This window comes from Bubalus kerabau, chromosome 12 (genome assembly GCF_029407905.1).
Source record: "Bubalus kerabau isolate K-KA32 ecotype Philippines breed swamp buffalo chromosome 12, PCC_UOA_SB_1v2, whole genome shotgun sequence".
In the NCBI taxonomy this organism is placed as follows: Eukaryota; Metazoa; Chordata; class Mammalia; order Artiodactyla; family Bovidae; genus Bubalus; species Bubalus kerabau.
In genome coordinates, this window is record NC_073635.1 from 24,704,857 (window position 1) to 24,729,650 (window position 24,794).

General features: G+C 39.0%; 1 protein-coding gene across 6 annotated transcripts in view; it reads left to right on the plus strand.

The window, feature by feature from the left end:
• The window catches only part of TRPC4 (transient receptor potential cation channel subfamily C member 4), a 144,439-nt gene that overhangs the window by 76,649 nt on the left and 42,996 nt on the right, over positions 1 to 24,794 (plus strand). For all 6 annotated transcript variants that reach the window (XM_055541824.1, XM_055541825.1, XM_055541826.1 and 3 more), the window contains one exon: positions 12,998 to 13,334. In XM_055541824.1, coding sequence (XP_055397799.1) covers positions 12,998 to 13,334 — 337 coding nt within the window. The remainder of the gene's footprint in view (positions 1 to 12,997; positions 13,335 to 24,794) is intronic.

The window sequence follows — 24,794 nt, forward strand, 5'->3', positions numbered from 1 at the left end:
CCAGGACTGTAACTCTATTTACTAACAAGTATGGAAAATTCTCAAGTCTGTTTGAACCAGGAAATCTAATCACTGTTATAAGATAGAGAGGACTCGAGTACTGAAGGTTGGAAACATTCTGACTGCTCGCCCTTCCTTCTCCCAGAGTCAGTCTAGACCAGGAAACTTGGACACAGACGGCATGGTGGGAAGAACCCAGGGTGGAAAGGCACGGTTCCTTCAGTTCTGAGACTCGAATCTCTGTCATTTGCTATCTTTTGTCATTTCCTAAGTGCGAATATCATGGCATCTGGTCCCATCACTTCATGGGAAATAGATGGGGAAACAGTGGAAACAGTGTCAGACTTTATTTTTGGGGGGCTCCAAAATCACTGCAGATGGTGATTGCAGCCATGAAATTAAAAGACGCTTACTCCTTGGAAGAAAAGTTATGACCAACCTAGACAGCATATTCAAAAGCAGAGACATTACTTTTCCAACAAAGGTCCATCTAGTCAAGGCTATGGTTTTTCCAGTGGTCATGGATGGATGTGAAAGTTGGACTGTGAAGAAAGCTGATCGCCAAAGAATTGATGCTTTTGAACTGTGCTGTTGGAGAAGACTCTTGAGAGTCCCTTGGACTGCAAGGAGATCCAACCAGTCCATTCTGAAGGAGATCAGTCCTGGGTGTTCTTTGGAAGGACTGATGCTGAAGCTGAAACTCCAATACTTTGGCTACCTCATGCGAGGAGTTGACTCATTGGAAAAGACTCTGATGCTGGGAGGGATTGGGGGCAGGAGGAGAAGGGGACAACAGAGGATGAAATGGCTGGATGGCATCACCGACTTGATGGACGTGAGTCTCAGTGAACTCCGGGAGTTGGTGATGGACAGGGAGGCCTGGCGTGCTGTGATTCATGGGGTCACAAAGAGTTGGACACGACTAAGCAACTGAACTGAACTGAACTGAAATGCAAATGAAAGATTAAGGTGAATCCAATTAGCTGTCATTGTGTATGAATTCTTTTCATCTCATAAACAGGCCCTTGCTAGTTAGATATAAGTATGAATATATAGGGCTTCCCAGGAGGCACTACTGGTAAAGAACCCACCTGCCAATGCAGGAGACAGAAGACAACTAGGATTTGGTCCCTGGGTTGGCAAGATCCCCTGGAAGAGGAAATGGCAACCCACTCCAGTATTATTGCCTGGAGAATCCCCTGGACAGAGAGGCCTGATAGGTTACAGTCCATAGGGTCTCAAAGAGACAAAACTGAAGTGACGTAATGCACACACAGACACACACACATAAATATATAAATATAAAAACACTAGAGGGACATCTTGGTTCTGCTGCTGGGAAAGTAGATGTGCAATTTTGGACATGCCCACATTCACAGACGGACTAGGAGTTGTAGGATGACCATCCATAGGACCACCTGAATTGTACTGTGGCAGCATCGGTGAGGGGAGGTTGGAATGGATACTGGTGCTCTCATAGGAAACGTTCACATCTTGTGATAGTTAAAGATAACTACTGAAAATCTTTTAGAGACAATCCCCAATTTACAAACAGATTGTATTACAAAAGCTTACAACTGATGCAATGAAATTTGGGGATATATTTACTTCTGGGAACAGAATGATAGTAGGTTCTGAGAATTCCAAGTCAAAATATGAGATTTGCTTTAACCTATCCTATATGTTGTGGTAAATGTTCATGATAGGAGAATAAAACTTTGAATCTACTTTTAAAGTGCTTCACTTTTGTATGAGTAGTGAAGAATAAACATCCTCTGTATAGAGATTAAAATGCTTCTTAAAACTTTGTAGTTTGTACATATGCATTTTTAACATCAATATTTTCTTGCATAAAAGTCCAACGTTGCCATTTCTTCCCAATGTTTGGACATCATGGATAGCTTTGTAGTTAAGAAAATGAGTTTGTTGAGGTTGGTTTGTCTTTTTTCTTTACAATTTTCATCAGACATGCATACTTCTGATTACACAAAAGAGCAAGGTATAGAAAAGAGTATCATTATTATATTTTTTATTTTTTTAATATAAATTTATTTATTTTAATTGAAGGCTAATTACTTTATTGTATTGGTTTTGCCATGCATCAAAGTGAATCCGCCACAGGTGTACACGTGTTCCCCATCGTGAACCCCCCTCCCACCTCCCTCCCCATACCATCCCTCTGGGTCATCCCAGTGCACCAGCCCCAAGCACCTTGTATCATGCATTGAACCTGGACTGGTGACTCGTTTCACATATTATCTTTTTTAAAGCAATATTAAGAAGATCAGTACCCTGAAGACTACATTTACCACTTCAAGTCCTTATCTCTCTTTCATTGAACTCATGGAATTGAATTATATTCCTCTGAAATATATTTCCTTGGCAACTTCTTGAAATATTCTGCCTCTCTACTCCTTGTAAAGATGTATTTTCCAAGAACAACTTGATTTTCAATGGCTTCTAAGCACTGACATGTAACCTAGACCAAAGCATTTTCTTCTCCTATATTCAAGCAGCACCATGGATCTCCTAGGGAGCAGCCTGGACTAATTAATGTTATATTCAGAAGAAAGAGAAGCAGCTAATTTTGTAATTTTTGGAAAGAAGCATACGAATATACAGTGCCCTTCTTAATATTGAGGCTAATGATTTCAACCAGGCTTTGCTGGGGAACTTACATGAGTGGTTAGTGCTTAATTAAATGGACTCACAAGTCCTGAGCTATGTTCAGCATTTAATTCAATTGAGTAAATGTTCATTGACATTGTGGGACCAGGCACTGGTGCGAAGGATCAAGTGATGAAAAATGACAGACCCTTCTCAAGTAGCTCACTGCAGCCCATAATTAAAATGCAGGAGATATGAGGAGTAAGTGTGATTGTAAGTGTATACTCAAGGAACAATATGAATACTGAGAAAAAGAGTTGACTGTAAGAATAATCAGGTGAATGAAGCTGAGCTGAAAGACCCATGAGGAATTCACTGTGAAGAAATAGGACATGGATAATATTAGGCAAAATATCAGCATATATTGCTACTAAAACAGGAAGAAAGGTACAGACATGATCAGAGCACTCTGAAGAGTTTGAATGTGTGCCTACAGTATAAATATGCAAGAATGGAGGAAAGCAGCCTTATGGCAAAGGAGCTCAGGGCCTGGCAGGCTTTATATGAACCTGAAACATTTTCCTGGAGACTGTGAAATGACAGTATAGACTTTTAATAGAGAAAGAGACACAGTTCAATTTGCATTTTGCGAGGCCCATCATCTCAGGAGAATGGTACATAGGTTAGATGGAGAAAGAACTCAGAAGCTAATAGGTTTTAGCAAAAAGTAGACCACTTTTTTTTCCTAGTGTAAGCCTGAAATAATGATATCTGATGTTATGATAGTATCTCATGAGGATAGCGCGAAGCATGCATGCTGTTGTGTCTGACTCTTTGTGACCTTATGAACTGTATGGAGCCCGCCAGGCTCCTCTGTCCATGGAATTTTCCAGGCAAGAATACTGGAATGGGTCCCATTTCCTACTCCAGGGGAATCTTCTCAACCCAGGGACCAAACCCGCATCCCTTGCACCTCCTGCATTGGCAGGTGGATTCTTTACCACTGAGTCACCTGCAAAGCCCTTATGGCGTAATGGTTTGACCTCCATACACCATGAAATGATGCTCACAGTTAGTTTAGGGAACATCAGTCATCTCAAATAGATACAAAATTAAGAAATAGAAAAGATTTTTGTGATAAGAACTCTTAGGATTTACCTCTTACCATTGTTTGTTCATATATGACATACAGCCATATGAATTATATTTATCACATTGTACATTACAGCCTGGATACACCACATTTTGTTTATCCATCCACTGGCTGATGAAAATTTGAATTATTCTTATTTGGGGCTATTAAAAAACAAAGCTACTGTGATACTTGAGTACTAGTATTTGTGTGGCCATACGTCTTCCTTTCTCTTGGAGAAATGCCTGGTATTGAAATAAACCAATCGTATGGTAATGTATGTTTTTTATTTTTTAATGAACTGTTTTCCAAACTGTTTTCCAAAGTTGTTGACCATTTGTATTTTTATGGCCAGTGTATGAGAGCTCCATTTTCTCCAAATTTCTATCAACACATATCATGGTAATTTTTTTTTTCCTAAGAAATAGTTGGTCTTGAAATTATGTGGAAAGGGATAGAAAAGGGAAAAGAAGAGTGACTATAGCCTTTCGTGTCAAAAGAACAAATAGTACTCATTCCCATCATGTCACTTTTTTCCCTCCTGGATTCTTGGAAGATAATAGAGCACAGTTTAGTCCCCAATAAGCTAATAGTTTAGTCTCCAGGAGACTAAGAAGGGACCACTCTTTCTGAGCTGTTGCTTATCTGTGCAGAAACTGTCAGTGGCTCATCAGAGTGGAAAACCAGCCCGTTGACAGCTGGCCAAGATCAGGACCTAACTTCTGTTTTCCATTCGACCATTCTCACCTATGATTCACCTACATGATTCAACAGGTAAATGGTGGTCCCTTCATAACTGTATAATTTTTTGCCTCCACATCTCCCTTCATTTTTATGAAAACATCTAGGTAGCCAGCTAGAAATGACTGGCAGTTTTTCCTCTGTTTTCCAAGATAGCTTAAAACAGTTCTTCATGGGCATCCTGACGAGGCTGCCGGTGAATAGAGGTGGAATTTCTACTGACCTCTGCCCTTTGTGATTTCCAGAGAATTAACAATATCTATTGATTCTGCCTTCCCACTACCAAAACCTCATTTTGTTTGTTTGTCAAGTTCAATAATTTAATGTACTCAATGTTGGGTTTATCACCTCCCACCTTATTTCCTTTGTCTCTGCATTTTCATCTTCCCGCTATTGCCCACTCATCAGCCCAGCTCAGTTGCCAAACCAATTTTGAATTTCAGCCCAGAAATGATTTAAGAAGTTCAATCCTGCCCCCGCCTCACCAGCACTGTCAGATGGAATGTCACTGTCGTCTTCCCTTCTGGATGTGTAGACTTCAGAAGTGGTGCCCTAGGAATAATGTTCTCAGTTAGTCACTGAATTCCAATCTGCAAACCCGAATTTGACATGCATGTGCAAAGCAAGTTATCAGGCGATCTGATGACTGCAGAGATTTTTTTGAACTTGACAGAGTCAGGAGGTTGTTGACCAGTGTCCTGTGGGGGATACAGCTTGAAGTTTATCAGTCTTCTTGACTAATCTCAGGCTTCTTAGCCAATGTCTTCTCAGATATAATTAAGCCTTCATTGACGTTCTTATTTTTTTTAAATGAAGCTGATAAAAATTAAATTAGTCAACTAGTTATTTTATTGGCATTCCCTGTGCTCGAATTAGGGGCTTCCCAGATGGCCCTGGTGGTAAAGAACCCACCTGCCAATACAGGAGATGTAAGAGACGTGGGTTCAATCCATGGTTGGGACGATCCCCTGGAGGAGGACATGGCAACCCACTCCAGTGTTCTTCCCTGGAGAAGCCCATGGATAGAGGAGCCTGGCGGGCTAGGGTTCATAGGGTCACAAAGAGCTGGACACAACAAAGCAACAGCCTGCCTGCGTGCATGCTTTAATTATGATCTTGTGAGTATAAGTTTTGTATAGAACTCTTTTTTTAAAGTTCTTATTTTGTCATTCATTAAACTTAGTTTATATAATATGAGCACATATAAAAATTGGCATAATTTCAATACTCTGTAATACAATGAAAGTGAATAAATATCATATATTTGTGTATAAGACTATAAGTGATTGTACAGTCATCTCTCGTGTTACTGTCCTCAGCCGCCACTGAGCAGCAAGGACCTAGACTGGAGATGTTTCAGTAAACATTTTTGTCTGTATCCTAAGCTATGGCTGAAATATCCTTTTCTACTCTATCTCTAGCATATTCATCATTGAATATAACCTTCTAGAACATGAGGTCGCTCATCTGAACACACTTATCTCCATCCTCTAGATTTTAACATGATATTCTCTAAATCTGAACTAAAATTATCCACCTACCAAGCTGTGCCTATCAAAATTCATTGCCCCACTTTATGCAACTACTATTTTGTTTCTTTGATGCTTTTTAAACCTTGCATAGTATCCTGGAGTTAGCCCAACCAGGTTACCTCCAAGGAAACACAGCCAATCTGCAAAACAATCTTTCTTTCACATATTTCCATCTTCTTACTCTTCTGCTCTCTCAACTCAACCTAAATAGTTTATTTAATTTTTATCATTCGTGTAAAATATGAATCAAATTATGAAACATCTGGATCAGGAAAACAAAGACTTATCACCAAACTTCAGATTATTAGAAACTAGATGTCAGGTTATATCAAGGAAGCAAGGAGGGCCTCGAAGAGCTCAAAAGTAGATTTTTGGGGTCATCTGTTCAGTTTAGTTCAGTTGCTCAGTCATATCCGACTCTTTGCCACCCCATGGACTGCAGCACACCAGGCTTCCCTGTCCATCACAAACTCCCAGAGTTTACTCAAACTGATGCCATCCAACCATCTCATCCTCTGTCATCCCCTTCTCTTCCTGCCTTCAATCTTTCCCAGCATCAGGGTCTTTTCTAATGAGTCAGTTCTTCGCATCAGGTGGCCAGAATATTGGAGTTTCAGCTTCAGCATCATCCTTCCAATGAATATTCAGGACTGATTTCCTTTAGGATGGACTGGTTGGATCTCGTTGTAGTCCAAGGGACTCTCAAGAGTCTTCTCCAGCACCACAATTCAAAAGCATCAGTTCTTCAGTGCTCAGCTTTCTTTATAGTCCAGCTCTCACATCCATACATGACTACTGAAAAAACAAAAGCTTTGACTAGATGGACCTTTGTTGGCAAAGTAATGTCTCTGCTTTTTAGTATGCTGTCTAGGTTGGTCATAACATTTTTTTCAAGGAGCAAGCGTCTTTTAATTTCATGGATGCAGGTCATCTGTAAATGAAATTAAATCTGTAGCCACAGTGGTACAAGAGAAAAAGATCATACCACCTGACTTTAACCCATGCACTATTGCATTTTTAATAAATCTTTTGAAAACTGCCCCCCCCCCCATAATTCTACCTATTATCTCAGGCTTAACTAATCAATTCTACCTCTGTTCTTCAATTTCCCCTATTTCATGTTAGACATAATTCCTCCTATGCATTCAATCTCTTTTCTCACAAGTCATATGATGCTCTGTATTAAGTTACCCAGTCACATGGTCAGTCCCCATCATATTTTGAGATCCTAGAAGACAGATGTATCTGGTTCTTAAAGATCTTGGTCCTTTCCCACTTGTCTAGCCAATGTCCAACTCATAGATGATGCATAATATGGTTGACTCAAACTAGGGAGGACCAGGTGAAAAGGATGCTTTGAATAATGAAGTAGGAGGGTGATTAGTTATGAACATCCTTGGGGAGACTAGAGAATTGTTTTAATTAGGAACACAACTCAAGCTATCTCTAGAAAAAGAGGAAGACTCAGACAGTTAAGGGTCATCGGCAGTTATGAAGGGAATAAAAGCCAGAAGTAAAAGAAAGAAAGGGTTTTCAAGTATCGAGAAAATAATTTCCTGAAGCTTTCTGCCTACAAAGCATTCTTAAGCCTTGTTATCAACTTTACAAAATGAGTTGTCAAAAAATATTCCTGGGCAGAAGAAATAAAACATTCCTCTCTACGGAGGAAATAAAACTCCAAAGGATATAGATTATCTGTGAAATTCTAAGAAATAAATTGTAAGACCCAGGGGAAACTGACATGTACATGAATTTGTGAGACTTTTAAATCCTTACATAAATTGCTGTAATTCATTCAACACCAAAGTTTCAACTCTCTTTATAATTGTCCAACAGCCAGTTGAAACTCTCATGTAGCTACCTGACTGAGTTAAGATGCATTAAGCTGCCAGGTTGGTTGTTTCCAGAATCTAGATCTTGCTTGTTAGGAGAATTGGGTCAGTGTCTGAACTTTGGACACAATATTTTAAAATGAAAAAATATGTTGAAAAACCAAAAAAGATGAAGAAAAAAATAAATAGCAAATCTGATGCATAGTTATTTTAATTATCAGAGCTCTATTAATTTTTGAATTTGTTTCTATTTATTTTGTCCATACTCAATTAATATTTTAATTTCTCTCCAATAATAGTGAGATTTCTTGGTTGTTTGGGTTTCTGTGTGTTTGTTTGTCTGTGAAGCTTTGTCTTCTTTCTCTCATAATTTTTCATTTGTTTTCTTTTTGGCTTGTGGTGTTTTAGTATTTTGAGTAGTTGTTTTTATTCTTTTAGCCACAGGCTATTTTTGGGGGAGTGGGATGCACTGTGCCTTGCATCATCTGGGATCTTAGTTCCCTGACCAGGGATGGAACCTCTGCTCGTTGCAGTGGAAGTGCAGAGTCTTAACCACTGGACAAACAAGGAAGTCCCTTGTAGAGTTGTTGTTAAATCATTGATACTGGAATTCACTTTATTTGTAAAAATAAGGTAAGATCAGTAATCTTCACAGTTTCTTCAATATTTAAAATACCATGATTCAACAATTTTATAAATAATCATGAGATTAGGAGTTTTTTTAACTTTCTTCTTAAGTTATAGGAAGAGAGGGATAGGAGATATTTTCTTTTTTAATGTGTCTTTTATAAATTCATGGCACAAATATGAATATCTATCATGTTTTAATATGAATTTTAACATGATAGAATTGCTTAAGACTTGGCCAACAACTGTAGAGTGAGAAGGGGTTGTAACGTTGTGGGTTTCAAAAACACCCTACTACCCCCAGCCCCGGGATGGTGCTGAGAGGTTGGTTCCCATTACTCCCTGTGCAGGAGAGAGATGGAGTAGAGGAGGAGGATCTGTACACTCTGGGCAGGCAATGCGAGGGTCCACCTGGAGAGGCTTTGCTGGACTGGACCAATGGCAGGTGTCACAGGGATGGAGTGGCCACCTCTAAGAGTGTCCTTCAAATGGGTTGGCGTAATGCTGTGATGCTAAGTCACTTCAGTTATATCTGACTCTTTGTGACCCTTTGGACCAAAGCCTACCAGAGTCCTCTGTCCCTGGGATTTCCCAGGCAAGAATACTGGAGTGGGTTGTTGTGCCCTCCTCCAGGGGATCTTCGCCACCCAGGGATTGAACCCCAGTCTATTATGTCTCCTGCACTGACAGGCAGGTTCTTTACCACTAGCGCCACTTGGGCTGTAAAGCTGAGTAGTTTCAAATAACCCAAGGAAACCAAGAGTCAAGGGGGTGGGGAAAAAGAGAGAAAGACAGGAAGGAGGGGACAAAGAAAAAGTGCAAAGAAGGAAGCATCTGGGAAGGAAGCAAAGAACAGAAGGAAAGAAGGAAGAAAGGGATATGGGGACACGTGAGATAAATGATAGCTTTCAATCCACTTAGCAACTAAATACAGTGAAAATTTTTGTGATATAAAATTTTAATTCTCTTAATATTTACGTTGGTAACACTTTTCATGGAAAAGTCTATTAATAAGTGGGGTGTAATTTGGAAAATCCTAGTGTAGACATGCAACAAACAAGTGTAGAAGAAAGAGGGTGTCAGATCATTATGAGAATATTTAGATTTACAGAGATTCTTAGGAATACTTCTGTGGTTGTTTCAATCCTAAAATTAGAACAGATTTGTAGCCAAATGACATCCACATCTTGGGAAACGTGGATTACACACACTCACTCCTACTCTTCTGATATTGTCCTGTCTCTGTTCTTTACCTCTCTGTAAACCTCACTGCATCGGTGTTTAGTAAAAAACTGAGCACACTATTCATTTACTAAGCACAGATATGTACTTTCCAATAATTAAAGAAACAGATCTTTTAAGAAGAAGCACTAGTAACGATTAAGGCTAATCCAGCGCCTGACAATGACAGGTGTTCTATTAAAAATTAAATGATTTGCGTTTTCTAGGTAATTTAACATGGTCTGTTTTTATGTATTAGGCAATGAAGTATTTATCTAAGCAAACCTTAAATGCTCCCAATAAAGTTATTTTGCTCAATTGCCCTGGGGTGTCTCATGTTCTAATGAAATTTGGGCCAAAAAGGGAAGAGTATGTGAGTCCTAGAATTCACCAGACCCTGTTAAACAAAGTGCATATCTTTCTTTTACTTTTTCTGCCTGTATGACATGTGTTGTTCATGCTTAATCCCTTATGTGTTCCTTCAATTTCTGAGAATTAATGAGGTTATAGCAACTGTTCATTATATCTTGCATTTTTCCATAGGTTTCACTAACTCCCTTCTATCATTTTCAACTGTGTTAAATTCTAATGAAGAACACTGTAGAAAATAGTTTATATGAGAAAATAGTTGGTAGACGATGCTTTGTTTATAAAACGCTGACATGAAGGATTATGCGTGTGTATTGGGGTTGGGGGAAGAGAAACTAACCCAAAGTGATACTTGTTAATGACCTATATCTCTGTTTGCCAGTCCTCTGCAGATATTCAAATAAAGCTCTATTTGACTTTCAAACACTTGACTTTGACCCAAATAATCAACAAGGAATGTGTTGTTGTTCAGTCACTAAGTCATGTCCGACTCTTCAACCCCATGGACTGCAGCACTCCAGGTTCCTCTGTCCTTCACCATCTCCCGGAGTTTGCTATAATCCATGTCCATTGAGTCAGTGATATTATCTAATCATCTCACCCTCTGCCACCCCCTTCTCCTTTTGCCTTCAATCTTTTCCAGCATCAGAGTCTTTTCCAATGAGTCAACTCTTTGCATGAGGTGGCCAAAGTACTGGGGTTTCAGCTTTAGCATCATTCCTTCCAAAGAAATCCCAGGGCTGATCTTCAGAATGGACTGGTTGGATCTCCTTGCAGTCCAAGGGAGTCTCAAGAGTCTTCTCCAACACCACAGTTCAAAAGCATCAATTCTTCCACGTTCAGCCTTCTTTATGGTCCAACTCTCATATCCATATATAACTACTAGAAAAATCATAGTTTGGCTATATGAAACTTTTTCAACAAAGTAATGTCTCTATTTTTTAACATGCTGTCTAGGTTTATCATAGCTTTTTTTCCCAAGGAGCAAGCATCTTTTAATTTCATGGCTTCAGTTACTGGCTGCCGTCATTTTGGAGCCCAAGAAAATAAAATCTGTCGCTGCTTCCACTTCTCCCTCTGTTTGCCATGAAGTGATGGGACTGGATGCCATGATCTTAGTTTTTAAGCCAGCTAATTCATGGGTTAACAGAAGTTATTTTTGGATTATAACATTTAACTTTACTAATTATGGAGCTTGAAGCTTACAAAATAGTGAAAAGAGTCCTAGCATGTCAGTCTTGAAGAAATGCACTTTTATTTTTTTAGCTGTATTTGCTGAATGTATTATTATATATTTAATTCAATTTATATACATGTTGCTTTACCCACTATATACTTTGCTGAACCCTATAGCTAAGAAAAAAATGAAGAGAGACAATTGCGTGAGAACTCATTTCGCATCCAGCCTATATTGCACATCTCAACTACTGAATCAGTCACCCTATCTCTCACTTTCAAACAGCTTTTGGTTTATGATCATCAAGCCACTTTGTGAGTATCTAATGGCTGTTTACTTGCTTGCCATTAGAGAAGAGTAAGTCAGGGTCAAGTAAAGTTCTCCTAAAGGAGATTAATGAAGTCCAAGAGTGAAGAAGAAAAGTAAGAGACATTGGGGAAGAGGAGAGTCCTATGAAAGGGTCAGGTGTTCACTTTGCTTCTAGGGTGTGTCTAATTTTTTATTCAAACAGAACTTTCTTGAGTCCCTTGCAAGGAACTAAAGCTTTTACTACCATCCAGAGTGGACTTCCCAGGTGGTGCTAGTGGTAAAGAGCCCACCTGCCAATGCAGGATGAATAAGAGACATGGGTTAGATTCCTGGTTTGGGAAGATCCTTGGAGGAGGGCATGGCAACCCACTCCAGTATTCTTGCCTGGAGAATCCTAGGCAAGGACAGGCAAAGACAGAGGAGCCTGGCAAGCTACTGTCCATAGGGAGTGCCCACAGAGCATCCTTTAAACATGCTGAACACTTTCTCACAAGCATCTCTGCTCTTTCTCCCACCATGCCTTGCCTTCCCCTTTCTTCTCTGCTTATACAAATTTTCCCATAGACCACTGGAAAGGATTTCTGGAAGAAAAAATTTCCTCTGAATTTATATAATGCTTAGCTGTCAGTCTCAGTGAGAAAGATAGCGTGCAGAAAAAGAGATCCTGCATATTTCATCATTTACTATTAATACATATGTAACCTTCGTGAATACATTTTCAGACCTCTTATAACCCCCTCTATCTTCATCATTAAAATAGAGTGAGATTTATGTAAAAACATGTTGGCAGGATAAAAGCGATGTCATGTTTGGGGAATGTTTTGTGTGTGGTAATTGATTGTACTTAGGTTAGGTGTTTGCTTAATTTCCTCCCAATTCAGCTATGATGATTTACATCCTGGTCATCTAATACGCTTTCCTATATGATTTTCTTATTGCCTCAACCTAATTAAAAGTATATTCACTTTTTATTATAAGACAGTAGTGTTCAGTATAGAAAATACTGAAAATACACCAATGAGGGAAAAAATGGGGGGAAAAAGTATAAAGTCATAACCAGAAAATAATCACCAAAGCAAGAGATTACCACTAAATAACATTTTTTACTTTATGTCATATATATATGACAATTCTTACATAGGCATCTTTATACACAGTTTTGTTCGGTTATCCTATGGATATTATTAGTCCTCGGCTGTATTTTTGCTTCCTGAGATATAGCCATAGTATCTTGACCCTTGTGGTGTCTGGCTAAGCACACAGCACTTGGCCTTGGGTATAAAATTTTCAGTAAGTGAACTTTGTCCACAGAATGGCTTAAAGCCCTTTATGATGGTGTAAGTATACAATTGTTTAGAACAGACCTGGTAACTTGACTGGTTTCCTGCCAATGGGTTGGAGCCCTGCCCCTAACCCGGACTCTCCCTTTTTCCTTTCCTTTTCCCTGTAGTTCGTGGCTCAGCCCAACTGTCAACAACTGCTGGCGTCTCGCTGGTACGACGAGTTCCCCGGCTGGAGGAGACGACACTGGGCCGTGAAGATGGTGACGTGTTTCATAGTAGGACTCCTTTTCCCCGTCTTCTCTGTGTGCTACCTTATAGCTCCCAAAAGCCCCCTCGGACTCTTCATCCGAAAGCCATTTATCAAGTTCATCTGCCACACAGCGTCCTATTTGACTTTTCTGTTCCTGCTCCTGCTTGCCTCTCAGCACATCGACAGGTCAGACTTGAACAGGCAAGGTCCACCACCAACCATCGTCGAGTGGATGATATTACCGTGGGTCCTGGGTAAATGTGATACTATAGAAAACTATAATGCAAACGTGTTGCTACCATAGAATTGTGTTGCTCAGAAAAGAATATTCATTATAGTTGGGGACGCAGGTATGTTTAAAACAGGTTCCAACCATTGTAGCGCCAAGGTCTAATCCCCAAAGCTAAAGGAAGATTTCACAAGCTGTGATGGACCTGCCTCCAAATGCCACCTATGAAACATAACTTTAGGTTTGAGAATTATAGATTTTAATAGTTATGAAACCTGAAGTGACTGATTCTCTGGGTTGTTTTGGAGGTTATTTTTTTTTGCGGGGGGAAGATGTTTGTCTTTTGGTGGCTCAGCTGGTAAAGAATCCGCCTGCAATGTGGGAGACCTGGGTTCAATCCCTGGGTTGAGAAGATCCCCTGGAGAAGGGAGTCTTCTAAAGACTTTCAAAATGTCTCATTAAATAATCATTTTAATGTTTTAATTTTCTTAACAAATTTGTTGTTGCTGTTTAGTCAGAAAGTCGTGTCCAGCTCTTTTGTGACCCCATGGATTGTAGCCTACCAGGTTCCTCTGTCCATGGGATTTCCCAGGCAAGAATACTGGAGTGGGTTGCCATTTCCTTCTCCAGGGGAACTTCCTGATCCAGGGATTGAACCTGAGTCTCCTGCATTGGCAGGTGGATTCTTTACTGCTGAGCCACCTGGGAAGTCCTCTTAACAAATACGCCTTCTAAAAGTACAAATCACTCTGAAGAATTAGTGTGAACTGTACATAAAGGAACCATAACCATTTTTAAAAATCCACCCCTTTAAGTTTATCTTTGAAACTACATAGTAAATCAGAATAATAGGAAATTAAACAATAGGACATCTTCCTATCTCTGTTCTTTCCAAAAGAAAGAAATTGGTTTTGGATCTGCAACAAATCATGGTAAGGTAGAAAACTTCAAAAACAAAAACCTTGTTTTCCTTTCCTCCTGTTATGGTAGCCATGGTTAAAATTTTAATTTTAATTATTCCTCCTTCTCCTACTGTGTTTTGCTGAGAAATTGCATTTTGTCAGTTTAGCTCATCATTTTAAACCTCTCTGGTAGCATATCCATGTCAGCACTAGTAATTAGAAAATATGTGACAAATTTAATGATTCACTATCTCAGAAGATCAGTTTGGGTCAGCTGTCAAAATAGCTGGAAAGACTGTAAAATGAGGAAAAGGCAGGGGAAAAAAGTGTCTGAGTCAAGATAGATATGCCTTTTAAAGGTTACAAATACTGTAAGTACTAACAATAACAAAAGTTCTTAGGAACAAGACTTGATGTTTTACAAATATTACTAATAAAAAAACCCTTCTAAAGTGAACTTTAAAATTAAGTACATTCGCCTTAATCTGAAATAATGTTTGATCTTGCTCAAGTTAGAAGGAAGGTTTAGATAGTCTGTAAATGTATTTTTGAATAAAAATAATTTTGACACAGTAACTGATATTAAGTATAAAATGACCCTCCCTGTATCCATTTAAATTAAATATCTCACAGTAGGAGTATGTTCTTCGTTGAGTTTCCTTCATAGAAAATTTCTTGGGAACAATTTGCAAGGAAGCTTTTAGAGGTTAAATTTCCCACTGTGTGTAACATATTGAATGTCTAAAAATCCTGGTGTCCCAAGTGAAACACAGAATACTTCACTTTGAAAAATGGTGTAGATAAAATGCAACATAGGTAGATATAGCATTTCTAATCTCTTCTTTAGGGAGTCAATGAAAATATGTATTGTACTTTCTATGGGGTAATGACTGTACAAGGTAATAGTGAAACAACAAAAAAAATTTTTTAAGCAAGAAAAGAAAATATTCGTTCCCTTTACAAAGGTTAACTTTTACTGAAGAAATGGATAGTAAACAACCAATGACGTATGTGTATACTATCAGAAAATGGTAAATAATATAAAAAGTAGAAATTCCAAACTTTGAATAATTCATACAAGTGAAACAGTCATTGGCTGCCTTCTACATGCAAAACTTGTAACAGAATTTTCCATGAAAATTGGCTAGAAGAAATCATCTCCAAATTACAGCTGAATGGTTAAATAAGGTATAAATTTAATTGTGAGAATTACAATTACAACCAAAAGAAGTAGCTGCTAACGGCAGCCTTTTCTTAAGATACCCTGACTGCAGTGAGTTAATTTATATGGAATTTTTAGGATGAAAAGAGATGTTCTAGAATAAAAGAGAAATACATATGAATGATCATCTTGCTTAAATAGCAGAGCATGAGAAAAAGAATGCTTCTGTTTCAAATAGATCTGTCAAAACAGTTATATTATTCATCAAGCCTGGTGAATTCTGAGTGCCTCGTATCTGAGACTGAGTTCTACGCGTTTTGCTAGCTTCATGAGTATAAGGCATATTCTCCATGTTATTTGGCTGTAGAAGAAAAAGCACCGGATTTGAATACATGTCCAAGTTCTATCACTAAGAGACTGCAAAATTATGGGTGGTCACAGTCTCTCGGGATTTTGTATTTTCACCAATAAAACGAAAGATTCACAGTGATAACGTTTAAGTCCCATTTTATCCTACTATCCTGTGCTAGGGACCTATCATTATTAGCGCAGAGAAAATTGATCTTTTCTTTGGTGGAGAGAGGGGGAGGATAGAGAGAGGAGGACTAAGACAGCAGTGTAGGGATCCTTTAACTTTTTACCAAAAGTGTGGTAGACATAAAAGGCACGGTTTAATTTGATGACTATGCTAATGAACGTTCTGTATTGCCTTGCTCAGTCCTGCTGTCTGATAAGTTGAGTAACTGACTATATATTGCATGGTCCCTAAATTGTAAGGCTCTAAGTTTCTAATAACAAGACTGAGGGACTTACTTATAAGACTGTGGCTTGTAACTGTTTCCCTCATCATGTTAATTTTCCCAATGACTGATTGAAGCTCTCTGCTTCAGTTTCTCAAGTCTTCCTGAACCAACTTAGGTTTTCAACTGATGTCGCCTCTGTGAGCTATTTGCTTTGTGAAGAAATATTTTTTCATTTTGCTATTCTTTCCTTCCATTTTCAGATGTTTCCCAGACCTATGATACAGTAGTTTAAAGGAAATGATGATTTTGATACCTCACGTTTCACTTACCCTGACAAAAAGACTTTTGCTTTCCTTGTTTCTATATATTTATATCATAAATTTTCATTTTTTCTAAATAGAGAATTCTTCTAACTTTAAAGTTTATCCTCCCAAATCCATCCTTAAAGGGATGAAGAAGTATGGTTTTTGCTTAGGAATTTCTATTTGATATACACAATGTTATAGATCCAGATATCTTGTGTTAGTAGCATGGCAGAATAATGTTTCTGTGTCATTTTCACTCTCTTTCCTGTTGAAGTTCAACATCTTTTTGACTATATAAATTGAAGTCTATTGAGTTTGATATCTTCGGAAGACAATCTACAATGGTCCTTCTGTCCTTTCACCGTGGTGTCACTGATAAATTGTAGCTCATTTCCTGCAACATTTTTCGAATTATTTTTCCTTCAGACATTCTTGTATCAACACTTCTTTTCTCTTGTCAAATAACCTCTAGAGATCTTCTCACACATGTTTCCTGCAGGATGAACTTTAGCATATGAAGCAAAGAAATTTAAAAGCCTGATACAGAATAAAACTTATGATTCTGGTCATCTTGAGATATACAGTTTTAAGCAACAGAGAAAACTAATCAGATAATTCAGCTAGAACTCTCTCAATAAAAAGGTAGATTATAGACAGATGGACACCAGTATATTTCTCAGATTGTCAAATGACCCATTTGAGCTAGAGTAAAATGCTAAACAAGTTTCATCCTGCATGCCTATGGCCTGATAACAGAGCTATGCTTCTCAACTGTCTAGAGAGAAAGTATCACTGGGAAGACCTTGATGGATTAAAAGAAGCCTGGGGTCAGATTAAAGACATGGCTACTTCTATTTTGTGTTGTGTCATGATCCCAAGGATCTTACTTTATTAAGAGTTTGATTTTAACAATGTATTAATAATACTAGGGAAAGGGAATGAATATAATATTCATATGGGAAAGTCATTTTTACACAGAATTTAAATGCAAGGTAAATATAGCATATTATATGTAGAATACATATTTTGAGAATTCATCTAAGTTATAGCAGAAGTTTTAACTCAGATGTCACTTGTTTCTAGAGATAATATGGAGTAAAATGTGAAAAAAAATGAATGCTAATTTTTAAAGCCTTCCCAAAACTAGTTTGAATTTTTTCACAGAATCCATTATAACTAAATTGTAACAATCAAATTTCTGCCATAGCTTATTCCCCTGCAAAAAAAGTGTGTATATATATGAAATATCCAGACATGTTATATCTTAGCAAAATGAAATTATGAAATTGATAACATTTTTCACAAAAGAAGTAGAATGTTAATGAAAGCTATCATATTAATAAAGCAGGAAGTGCCTTGTTTCCAATGAGAAAATAGAAATGGCTGCTGAAGTGACTTATTATTATGTGTATGCTTAAGAATATGCCATAATTATGTAGCACACAAATCTGTGCACACTGAGCTTGATGAGAAGGGTGAACCAAGGAAAAGTTATATCAGGGGAAGAAATCTGAGCTCTGTTAAAAATAGCTTCTAGTGAATTTCTAGGCGTAAATTAAGGATTGCTCATAATATCCAGATTATACATCTTGCCTATAATACATACTTATTTAACAATTTTTCTGCAACAGAATTGGCCTCTTATTTCCCTCATCTACTTTGTATTTTTATCTTTTAAAGTGTTGATATTTAAAAATCTGAATATTTCAACAAGGCCTGACAAATTGAAAATGTGAAAAGTGGTGATCACATTTGCATCTAGATAAAGACTCATAGAGACAAACAATCCTGTATACTTTATTACTTATGACTATTTCTTCATCTTCTAATAGGCATTAAGATCACATGGCTTCAGATACTCGTACTTTCAGCCTCTCCCCTGAATTATCTATCTGCTCAAAAAGCCCCCCAAATCCAGAATTATAAGGAACAAGACTATAGTCTTTCCCCACTCTGTCCCTTCACAACGTACTCTAACTACCTCATCAAACTAGCTGCAGACACATAGAGACACTCAAACACAGCTGGAGAACATCTGTTCATTCATTTAAAGGGATATTTTAATTTTCAGGAAAACCAGATATTCATTGCAGTAGGACATAGAATGGAGAAGGCAATGGCACACCACTCCAGTACTCTTGCCTGGAAAATCCCATGGATGGAGGAGCCTAGTAGGCTGCAGTCCATGGGGTCGCTAAGAGTCGGACACGACTGAGTGACTTCACTTTCACTTTTCACTTTCATGCATTGGAGAAGGAAATGGCACCCCACTCCAGTGTTCTTGCCTGGAGAATCCCAGGAATGAAGGAACCTGGTGGGCTGCCGTCTATGGGGTCGCACAGAGTCGAACACGACTGAAGTGACTTAGCAACAGGACATAGAATCCTCATTTTCCTGTTTAACTGTGAGGAAGAAATTTTAAGGTCACCTTTACCAAGATTTATCAAGAGTAACACAGCAAAATCTCAAACAAATTCACATACATGTAAATTGTTATTTGTGCACATTCTATTGCTGACCAAATGACTTCTTTATTGGAGAGAAAATTAAGTCCTTTGGGTCACACATACAATAGAAATTGATGCACCAACAGGTGAAATCTACAGGACTTGGGAGAATGTTTGACAACGTGGTTCTGATGGTTCAAGGAAAGAAAGGAAAAGATGGGAAAAGAGGAGTACTTGGAAATGAATGAGGGTCAGAGTAAAAGACTACGGGGAAGGTGTAAGTGGTTTCAATTAGTTCAGAATAATGATAATATAATAGTAACAGTAGTAATGGTGATAATAACAGTAGAAACCAAAAAATTAGGCACTGTGCTAAGTGATTAAAATATAAGATCTCATTTGAACTTCATAGTCACTCCACCTCATTTAGTAATTATGAATGATGTTATTAATAGTATCTCATTTCTCAGAGAGGAAATTGGTTGAGAAAAGTTAGATAACTTTCCCAGGATCAAGGAGCTGACAAATGATAGATACTACATTCGAACTCTGGGCTTCCCCTGTGGCTCAGCAGTAAAGAATCTGCCTCTGATGCTGGAGCTGCGGCTTCAATCCCTGGGTCGGGAAGATCCCCGGGAGGAGGGCATGGCCACCCACTCCAGTATTCTTGCCTGGAGAATCCCATGGACAGAGAAGCCTGGTGTGCTACAGTCCATGGGGTTGCAAAGAATCAGACATGACTGAAGCCACCGAGCAGCACAGCACATTCAAACTCTAGGTAGTCTAACTCCAGAGCTTTCTTGATCCTCTTTATCCTCCTCTGCCCTTGGAGTGTGAGAAAGTGAAAGTGAAAGTCTCTCAGTTGTCTCAGACTCTTGGTGACCCCATGGACTATATAGTCCATGGAATTCTGCAAGCCAGAATAATGGAATGAAAATCCCATGGATGGAGGAGCCTGGTAGGCTGCAGTCCATGGGGTCTCTGAGGGTCAGACACGACTGAGCAACTTCACTTTCACTTTTCACTTTCATGCATTGGGGAAGGAAATGGCAACCCACTCCAGTGTTCTTGCCTGGAGAATCCCTGCTGTCTATGGGGTCGCACAGAGTTGGACACGACTGAAGTGACTTAGCAGTAGCAGCCATTCCCTTCTGTATGGGATCTTCCCAACCCAGGGATCGAACCCAGGTCTCCCACATTGCAGGCGGATTCTTTACCAGCTGAGCCACTAGAGTATCAGAAGTAGAATTCAAAGAGTCAAAAATAGTCCAGGAACTCCAGTTTCCAAATATAGACATTTTCCCCTACTTTCTCTGCCTCTGTTTGCTAACTTAAGTCTTTACACAGATCAAATCTGAGAGGACCATGTTTCTGATCTTTTAAAGATATACACTTTAAAAGATATATAAACTCTTTAAGATATACACTTGATATAATTCACTATTGAAGGTCATGCTTGTTAATATAGCAAATTTATCACTATCACATCAGCATTACTTGTATTTCCATCTCCACAGCCCACCACTATTCGAAAACCTGTGCATTATAAGTGGTTCCCTAGCACTGACCGAAGCAATCTATTCTGGAAAGAAAGAACAAAGTCCTTGGCTGTGACCTTGAGCTGTTTGTTTTTTAGTTTCCATGTTCACTTGCTAAGTCCTGAAGTTAAATTTCCTAGCTTCCAGGGATATCGTTAATTTTTTTTAATTTTTGTTGGAGTTTAGTTGCTTTACAATGGTGTGTTATTTCCTGCCATACAGCAAAGTGAATCAACTGTCAGCTATATGTATACATAGCTCCCCCTCTTTTTTGGATTTCCTTCCCATTTAGACTACACAGCATTGAGTAAAGCTTCCTGTGCTATGTAATAGGTTCTCATTAGTTATCTATTTTTAAATCTTTCATTGGTTTATGTATGTATGTATGTGTGTGTAGGGAGTTTTCAGGAAATGTAAAGATATAGATTTTTTTTGTACATAATTGTTTTAAAAATAGTATTTTACTGTAAGTGAAATGTGATCATTTTCATAGTGAAAAAATCAGTAACCACTCATTAGAAAATATTTATTAAGTGACTACTGTCACTAATTGAAAAGGTGATGAGGAATATTTATTGTTTTTCCAGCTATATAAATATCTAATGCTTTAGTTATCATGAAAAATTTTAAATTAAACACAAATCCTATAAAACGTCTAATACTGCATTGACAGAAACATTTTACTTGATTTTTAAATTACATTTGTGTCATAAACAGACAAGCTAGAATTCTAAAGTTCTACATTTTTTACATCTTAATCTGAAACTAACATGTTATTGTTCTTTGGCACAGTTTCAAAACATGTACTTTCTTAACTGTATATTCCTGATTTTTTTATCTAAATGTTGAACTGATGATATCAAAACTATACTAATTTAAGCATTTTTAGATGCCTTCAAACTAAGCATATTTAATTATTGACTGTCCTTTTAAATTGATATTTTTTTGAAGTGTGTGGTATGCTGACTATTCAGAAAACTAAAATCATGGCATCTGGTCCCATCACTTCACGGGAAGTAGATGGGGAAACAGTGGAAGCAGTGTCAGACTTTATTTTGGAGGGGCTCCAAAATCACTGCAGATGGCGATTGCAGCCATGAAATTAAAAGACGCTTACTCCTTGGAAGGAAAGTTATGACCAACCTAGATACCAACAAAGCTCCGTCTAGTCAAGGCTATGGTTTTCCCAGTGGTCATGTATGGATGTGAGAGTTGGACTGTGAAGAAAGTTGAGCACCGAAGAATTGATGCTTTTGAACTGTGGTGTTGGAGAAGACTCTTGAGAGTCCCTTGGACTGCAAGGAGATCCAACCAGTCCATTCTGAAGGAGATCAGCCCTGGGATTTCTTTGGAAGGAATGATGCTAAAGCTGAAACTCCAGTACTTTGGCCACCTCATGCGAAGAGTTGACTCATTGGAAAAGACCCTGATGCTGGGAAGGATTGGGGGCAGGAGGAGAAGGGGACAACAGAAGATGAGATGGCTGGATGGCATCACGGACTCGATGGACATGAGTTTGAGTGAACTCTGGGAGTTGGTGATGGACAGGGAGGCCTGGCATGCTGCGATTCATGGGGTCGCAAAGGGTTGAACACGACTGAGTGACTAAACTAACTGACTAACTATGCTGACTATAATTGTAATAGATGAATTTTTATGAAAAGTTCAGATTTTGAATTCTCCCCTCTGTTGACTGATTCAGAAATTTCAGAGGTCTTTAAACACAAAAATATTAAGGAACAATTCTAGGAGTCAAATTTTATGCAGACTTTTTAAAATTTCAGATTTCAGCTTTAGGGAGGAATTGAGACTCATTAGATTCTAAACACCTATGGTTTTACTTCTTCCAACCACTCTCCCCAACACCCTACATTAAATATCTTTTCCGTTTCCCTTAACCGTATGTCTAGGTGATATTCATCAATTTCCTGAAATTTTGAGTTATTAAAAAGTAGTCCCAGTTCACTTTAAAACATGAATCTTACCATCATTTTAAAGTTCTCTTCCCAACAAAGGCTTAACACAGGGCTCAAAGGACCTGAAAACACTGATTTTTTTGCTCGTCCTTCAAGCCCAACACTGGAGGGACCTAGGCTTTTTCTATTCTCCCCCTTCCTTGGTTTCTGCAGGTGAGAAGGATGGCAGAAAATGTTTGTTCAAAGTCTCCTTTGCCTCCCTGGTATCCTGGCCACAGCTCTTTCCTTGTTGGTTGTCTGCATGTCTAGCTGATCCTGAGTAGCCTATATGACAGGTCTTGACCCTCTGACTCTCCTGATGGGTCCATGAGCATTCCTCAGATGGCCCTGTATACATAGTTCTCCAAGATCCAGCTCTTCCTGACATCTTCCAGTTGGTAAACTCTCGTAGTCCCTTTAGGAGTCCTGTGACCCTAACAAGGACAAGAGAGCAAGTTGGCAAAAGCCTGGTTTCTTCCTGTGGTACGTGCCGACTCCCCAAGAGATTCCAAACCCTGCTCCCTCTCCTGGTAGGAAGTCAGGCTGCTGCCAGCTGCCCAACTGATGAGTCCTATTGTTTATCTGTTTTCCCTGAAGTCCTAGACCCAGGGAGAGATGAGCAAGCCAAGGGTTTGGGAAGATGCCCCAGCAGGGATTAAGACGCTATCTTGCCCTTTTAGAAATCCCCCATCTTTATGAGGGATTGTCTTGGAATGTCCCTCACTTGACTGAGGAAGGGGGTGGTGCTGATGAGACCACTCCCATCTCTTCCTCTGGCTTTCCTAACTGGCACCCAACTGGAGTGCCCTGAGTTAATGGCTCACTGGTCCCTTCTTCCCAGTGTTCTCTTTGTGCAGGCGTGGGCAGGAGTGGTAGGTGGCTGCTGACAGATATGGTCCTCACACCTCTTGTGCTGTGTGCATGCTCAGTCATGACCGATTCTTTGCGACCCCATGGACTGTAGCCCACCAGGCTCCTCTGCCCATGGGATTCTCCAGGCAAGAACACTAAAGTAGGTTGCCATTTCATACTCCCAGGAATCTTTCAGATGCAGAGATCAAGCCCACATCTCCTGCATTGGCGGGCAGATTCTTTATCATTGCACCATTTGGGTAGGCCTAGTGCCTTCTATGGGTCTGGCATAAGATGAGTCTCTACCAAGTGAAATCACTGCATTTAGATTTCTTTTTGAACAAAACCAGAATTTTGACCAGAGACTACTTCTTGTGCCCCCAACTTATGGAGGGGGGTGAAAACCCTCCAGCGAAGATAAAATCTTTTTGTTCTCTTTATATTCATTGACTTGATGTCACAGCATGGAATTCAGTGTTCTGTTAAGAGACTTCCAAGGTCAGACCCCTCAGCTAGCTTTGGGGCTGCCTTAACAAGCCCTTGGAGTGTCCTAAGTGAAAAGGTGACTTGCTCTTTTGCTTGGGGTTATTTCCTCTTTGTGAAAGTACTGACAGTGAGAAAAGAGAGGCAAGACGTCTGTTTTTCAGAATTACACATTTTTTTACATGAAATCGAGGCTGGTTAATTACAGCACTGGAGGGCTGCCTGCTGCATCTCATCCCCCACAGCTAGCTTCACGTGATGGGATGTAAGAGAACACTCAGCCTTGATGAAAACTGTTATGGGAAAGGTAGAAAAAAATAGTCCAAACTTCCAGGCATCCACAAATATTTTCAAAAGGAAGTTCTCTGACTCATTTGCACTGTGATCTTTCCGTTGTTGGTCCCCACAGTCTTACATCAATGCTTGTAATTACACCTCCACCACCACACTGAGAAATCATGTCATCTGTTTATAAACAGCAGAGAACAATTTTGAAATGTTCCCATTGTGGGAACAGCACAAACATTTTCTGACAGACGCTCCCTCAAGCTTTGTTCTCTTCAGTCTCTTTAAGTTAGCGTGAATCGTTGACTATCTGGATGTGTTTTCCAGCCAGTTAATAGCACCCTCTAGTTTTTCTCAAGGCTTGTTTCTTCTGAAATTTCAGTGAATGTTGCCAGAATAGAAGAAACTTGATATGCCACTAATGTGCTCGTGACAAATAGAAACCGGTAGTCCTCAAACAGGTATGTGGTGATGGAGGAAGTGATCCAAACAGCTACGGGAAGTGATCCTCGAATCTGGTGCTTTGAAAACAAAAGATCCCAAAACCATTAGTCAAGAAACACTAACTGACAGTCTTATTTACAGCTCAGGTTAAAAAAAAACAACGGGCTGAGTCCTCAATTTCATCAGGATCTCTATTTTTTCCATACAGTTGTGCCTTTTGAAAGTCAGTAGTACAATAATTTTTTGTGTGATTCAGAGAGTTAGATATTTAATGTCTATCCTCTGAACTTTGAGGAACTGTAATATATCTGAATTGTGAGTTTTTGTTTTGAGTCTTCTTAGGAAATCTTCGAGGTCATCTAGTTTGAA